The sequence below is a fragment of the Sinocyclocheilus rhinocerous genome, unplaced genomic scaffold (genome assembly GCF_001515625.1).
Source record: "Sinocyclocheilus rhinocerous isolate Xijiao unplaced genomic scaffold, SAMN03320098_v1.1 scaffold768, whole genome shotgun sequence".
NCBI classification, from domain to species: domain Eukaryota; kingdom Metazoa; phylum Chordata; class Actinopteri; order Cypriniformes; family Cyprinidae; genus Sinocyclocheilus; species Sinocyclocheilus rhinocerous.
In genome coordinates, this window is record NW_015634483.1 from 79722 (window position 1) to 86323 (window position 6602).

Here is a 6602-nt window from a genome sequence, read left to right on the forward strand (position 1 = left end):
GAACAATCAAAGCAAGCATTATATATATATATATATATATATATATATATATACATACAGTAGTCAACATTTGAAGTGGATCAAAACCTTTCATCAAAGTTGTCCTAAAACCAAAACAACACCGTTCTTGACTTCGGACAACTCTGATTAACTTTTTTGATCCACTTCAAATGTTGACTACTGTACATACTTTTCAAAATGAAAACAAAAAAGTAATGTGACACTTTAATAGTTGTCAAACATTAGTGGCTCATGTTCTAGTTAATGTGATGAACTACACCTGTGGTTATTCTGCTGGGAAAAACACCTCGACACGTATGCACTTATGCTTGATTAAAAGTTGCATGGGAAAATTGAAGGAAGTGACGTGAAAACCACCAGGAAACATGGGGTTAAATGTATTGCTCAATAACGTCTGACCAAAATAATATGCAAAAGTAATATTACATAAAGCCCCAGAGTTGCTTCAATAATTCCTTAGAAAAAAAGTGACATCCTGTATAATGTGGCTCTTTGATCCCGACCTAATCCTCCTTCGACACACAGGCGTCCTGGCGAGAGGGTAAAAATCTGCTTATATAACTTGACTTGTAGGGAAACGGCATGCGTGGAGGCTTCCTGTGTCAGTTTAGGATTCTGCTAATGCTGCTGACTGTCAGTGAGTGCAGTTAAACTGCCGACAGAGCTGTAATCACATGCTGCTGCGAGGGGTTGAGCGCAGGTCTCAGGAGTGGGTTACAGGTAAAGCGTGTGACCGGTCAGGACATGTTTCTGGAAGAGTACGAGCACTTGGCCAAGTCACACATTAGAGACGTTGACTGGGAAACTACAGGGACTGTATACGCCAATAACAAAAGAAAATGATGGAACAAGTGATTATGGAAGGTGCAGACTATAAGCAGAAACAATGAATTCATTCTCTTTTCATAATTTGGCTGGAGAGCAAAAACACACACATTTATTCTGTATAAACACATAATATGTATAAACATAATATAATTTTACTAAATTATGAACTGTGATGTTAGAGAAACATATCAAAATGAACGGTGTGCATCGAAAACTTTCAAACTTTACAAAAATAAAATAAAAAAGGGCCAAGGACCACAACAGGAAGTAAACGAGACATTAATAGTGAAGAAGAGGTCCTTACGTCCTATTGTTCGTTATGCAGATAATGTTTAATTTAATGCTTAAAGGGGTCATATGATGTTGCTAAAAATAACATTATTTGGTGTATAATCTTATTAAGCCTCGGAAATTTCTACAGAAGTTGGTCTTTGTCAGTGCAATGTAAAATAAATGTTAAAAAAGTCATGGAATTTAATTATTCAAAGGTTATAGAAACACATTGTTTTAATCTCTTATATTCTTGTTATTTACACTACTTTGTTCTCAATAGTTGACTATCATCCTCAAACAGGCCAATGCTGTTGGTGTCAATGTCAGAACACAAAAAGGAGCCTGAGATGCTCCTGGAATATTTAGTTACTGTCACACCAGGACAATCACTAGATACTTACACTGCTGGCTATTCGTAGATAATGTTATATTCTCAGATTCATGATCTGTTTTCTTTGTTTCTAATATAAGAGGCTTGGTAACACAAGAATAGATTATCAATGTTACTTTTAGTTTTTAGCTCATCTTTAGCAATTCACATTATTGTTGCCGTTAAACAATAATATGACTATCCAGCTATGAAAACAACCCATGCAGCAACATTACTTAAGTTGAATGATTCTGCTGAATTTATTATAATAAAGTTTTAAATTATACATTTATTACTAAATTAAATATTATTATTACAAGTATTTATTAGAATTATTGGTAAGACTTTATTTTAAGGTGTCCTTGTTACATGTTACAAGTCCTTACTATTATAATAATAATAAATTATGCATAATTACATGCAAGTAACCCTAACCTAACCTAACCTGAAGTATATTAATATTACTCAGTACTTAAATGTATAATTTCACTGTGACTAGGACACCTAAAAATAAAGTGTAACCGAACTATTTATTATATTTATAAATTATACATTTATTCAGATAAAATCATATCACTGGAATGTTTATAAATGATACATTTTTTATAAATGTATTATTCAATTTCTTGTAATTTATTAGAATTATTCGTCATTTTTATAAATTATACATTTATAATAATAAATTCAACAGAATCGATCAGCTAAATTCATGTCACTGTGTTGTTCCCATAGCTGCATAACATAATTTATTGCATTTTTAATATTCATATATGCAGCCAGGCAGATTAGCCTAGATGATCCTGCAATTTGACATTAACAAATGAATTTTTGCTAATCTGCTGCATGAAAACAGAAAGGGTATTGAAAATGTATTTTTTATTCCTTGGAACCATCAACACATAATTTAATTAAGAATTAGGGTATAAATAACTTACGTTTAAAATTAAACCCAAATCAAATGAAACTACAAATGTGATCTTGTTTGTTGGATATATTTACTACATTCTGCTTCTGTTGCTCTTCCTGTTAATCCCATGATGCCCTCTGGTGGATATATTATGCTAGAGGCACAAATAACAAGTAATCAAATGCATACATCAAATTAAATATAAAATAGCAAATTTTATTGATTGATTGATAATCAAGAAAAATGTCAGATGTTAAGGGTTTGTGAAAGTAACATTCTAAAAGTATCTCACTCTTACATGCCATTTTTGTTACATGTATTCATTCAAAATTAAAAAATAGAACAGCTTTCAGTCAGAAAGAACAAAATAATGAGAACAAACGCGAAAGGGAAGGAATTTTACTATTTTTTTTTCCCACTAACCCAAAGATGTCAAGATACGGTCCAAATCCATTTTGAAACTTTTAAGGGTATGATTTTCCCACTGAACTGTACTCGACCTGACAGACCCATGCACTAAAATGACCTAAAATGACTAAAATGATTTATATTTTTGTTTTAACTTTTTGTTGTTGCAGTTATTTTATTATTGCATTACGATGTAAAAAAAAACATACTTACACTGCTGGCTATTCGTAGATAATGTTATATTCTCAGATTCATGATCTGTTTTCTTTGTTTCTAATATAAGAGGCTTGGTAACACAAGAATAGATTATCAATGTTACTTTTCGTTTTTAGCTCATCTTTAGCCATTCATATTATTGTTGCCGTTAAACAATAATATGACTATCCAGCTATGAAAACAACCCATGCAGCAACATTACTTAAGTTGAATGATTCTGCTGAATTTATTATAATAAAGTTTTAAATTATACATTTATTACTAAATTAAATATTATTATTACAAGTATTTATTAGAATTATTGGTAAGACTTTATTTTAAGGTGTCCTTGTTACATGTTACAAGTCCTTACTATTATAATAATAATAAATTATGCATAATTACATGCAAGTAACCCTAACCTAACCTAACCTGAAGTATATTAATATTACTCAGTACTTAAATGTATAATTTCACTGTGACTAGGACACCTAAAAATAAAGTGTAACCGAACTATTTATTATATTTATAAATTATACATTTATTCAGATAAAATCATATCACTGGAATGTTTATAAATGATACATTTTTTATAAATGTATTATTCAATTTCTTGTAATTTATTAGAATTATTCGTCATTTTTATAAATTATACATTTATAATAATAAATTCAACAGAATCGATCAGCTAAATTCATGTCACTGTGTTGTTCCCATAGCTGCATAACATAATTTATTGCATTTTTAATATTCATATATGCAGCCAGGCAGATTAGCCTAGATGATCCTGCAATTTGACATTAACAAATGAATTTTTGCTAATCTGCTGCATGAAAACAGAAAGGGAATTGAAAATGTATTTTTTATTCCTTGGAACCATCAACACAATTTAATTAAGAATTAGGGTATAAATAACTTACGTTTAAAATTAAACCCAAATCAAATGAAACTACAAATGTGATCTTGTTTGTTGGATATATTTACTACATTCTGCTTCTGTTGCTCTTCCTGTTAATCCCATGATGCCCTCTGGTGGATATATTATGCTAGAGGCACAAATAACAAGTAATCAAATGCATACATCAAATTAAATATAAAATAGCAAATTTTATTGATTGATTGATAATCAAGAAAAATGTCAGATGTTAAGGGTTTGTGAAAGTAACATTCTAAAAGTATCTCACTCTTACATGCCATTTTTGTTACATGTATTCATTCAAAATTAAAAAATAGAACAGCTTTCAGTCAGAAAGAACAAAATAATGAGGACAAACGCGAAAGGGAAGGAAATGAACAACGTTATCACACATGACTTCCTCTCATCAAATTAGCCTGGCAGGAGAAGACAGAACATACATAGATGAACACATCTACAGCTCACCGCTCTCGATCCCAGCTACTGTGTGCTATGATTATACCGGAGTCTGAACCATCTTTATCTAACTTGCATTGCAGGAAAAACTAAATTACTGATTGATAGAACTGCTCATTGTAGTTGGGAATACAGAACAAAGCATATTACTACAAAGCATCTGCGGGAATACTGAGCTGCTACAGGGGTCAATGTGCACAAACATGATCTGAATGGAAGGAGGAAACCAACCTCAGCATAAATGTCAGTATCACAATTTAACACCACACTTAGATAAGCCACTAGCAAGTGTTGTAGTCTGATAAAGTAAGAAACTCAACTCTTTGGCCACAGTCACCAAAGGTATGTTTTAAGAATACAGAAAAGCATGAGGAAAAAAATAACTGTCAAGTCTGATGGATGTATTAAGCTCTGGGGTTGCAGACAGTAGTGCAGGTCATTCTCAGCTGTTAAGGGAAAGAATGTGTTCTGAAAGTTATAATGTTTCACATCATAAATAATGAAAAACATTGATCTAAAACAAAGACCATTCAACTTAACCTCAGAAGATTCAAGTTTTGAATGTTTCACTCAGTCTTCAAACTAACTGAAATATTACTGTACATGCAGTGTGACTAGTGAATATGCCTAAATTAAAGAAAGCAAACCTAAACTCAATGAAAATCTGTGAAAATTAAGCAAATGTTAGCCATTGTTCGTAGATTCAGCCCCTTCACTCAGAAATGCACAGCTGTGGGAAGAAATGAGCAAAGATACAGTGTTTTGTGTTCAAGCTTCTTGGTGGAAAACACCAACAGAAAAGCACAGCTTTACCTGCTGAGAGAAGGGAGGAACATGAGTCAGAGGATGACAGTGAAAGTGATGATGAGTACTATGTGCAAGTTGGACCCTACCAGTTTAGAACACAGCCAAATAGTCATAATCAGATGGAAAAGGAAATCACCACACCTGTTACCTACTGGTGAGAAATCATCAGCTCACTCAGAACCATGTATATATTTAAGAAAAATGTTACGTTTATATACTAAATATATTTATATATAATATAAATTATATGAATAAAAATATATACATGTAAATATTTGTAAAATATATATGTGTATTTATGTACATAATAAATATACACAGTACACACACATGTATTATATAAACAAACTTTTATTTTGGATGCAATTAATCGTTGCCTAGCACTATTAATAATATTGTACATGCATACATTATTAATAAGCTGTCCTGTTACAATGAATCAAAATGATTAACACAATCAGATTTTTCACTGTGACTGGCACAAGATGCTAATCAACACTACTAGGAAGTTCTTAATGGTAAAGAAGACCAGCATTTGATGAAAGTCAGAGAAAGAAATCATAACTGCAAGTCGGACAACAAAGAAGGGGCCATCTTGAAGAAAAATGGTTCCCGCAATGTCCCACATATCTGTCCTGAACTTGGCAATGAGAGAGTCATCCTGGCTTTCACAGAAATCCTCAGGTTTGGTGTTCACCACTGAGAGATGCCAATGAAAAACAGGAAAGAACTTTATAAGAATGACCACAATTATATTGGTGTTCTTGGTTATGGTTATGCATACTTCAGGTTCTGCATCTATAATTAATGTCGTAATTGACTTCATATTTTTGTGTATGAAACAACACTTATGGAAGAGTACAGACCTGAGAAATGCAAAGGAAACTGTAGCATGCTCAATGTCCAGACCGCAAGAATAATGCACACAAACGGTGTACTGTCCTCCCTATAACAAGGAACAGAATATAAGGAAATATGATATATTGTAATACTACACAGAAACTTTATTTCACCTAAATTTGGAAGTAAACAGAAAGGTTTAGCAACTATAAAGTCTGACATGTGAAGTAGTAGTCAGAAAAATCGATTGTTTTATTTATTTAATGAAACTGTTTAGACAAAATCTTAAAAAATGACATTTGTGATTTTTGTTTGACGACCATATGGAGCTCATACTTGAGGACAAAAAACACCTCAATTTTATTCAGAGACCCAAGCTGAGCAAAAATATGCAATTTGGTGCCGTTGCTGATATTAATGTGGCCGAAAGGAAAGATGAACTTCTGATAGCTGTAAATCAGTGAGATCCTTATGAGAGTAAAGCAGAATACTTACATAACACTATATTTCCCAATAATTTGTCTTATTAAAGGTGGGGTAAGTGATTTCTGGTAGCCAATGTTGACATTTGAAATCACCAA

General features: G+C 32.1%; 1 protein-coding gene across 1 annotated transcript in view; it reads right to left on the reverse strand.

The window, feature by feature from the left end:
* Positions 1-5647: 5647 nt before the first annotated feature.
* tmem26b (transmembrane protein 26b) overlaps positions 5648-6602 on the reverse strand; it is a 3530-nt gene continuing 2575 nt past the window's right edge. The window contains exons 5-6 of the mRNA XM_016559587.1: positions 6048-6127; positions 5648-5880 (exon numbers count right to left, since the gene is read on the reverse strand). Coding sequence (XP_016415073.1) covers positions 5648-5880; positions 6048-6127 — 313 coding nt within the window. The remainder of the gene's footprint in view (positions 5881-6047; positions 6128-6602) is intronic.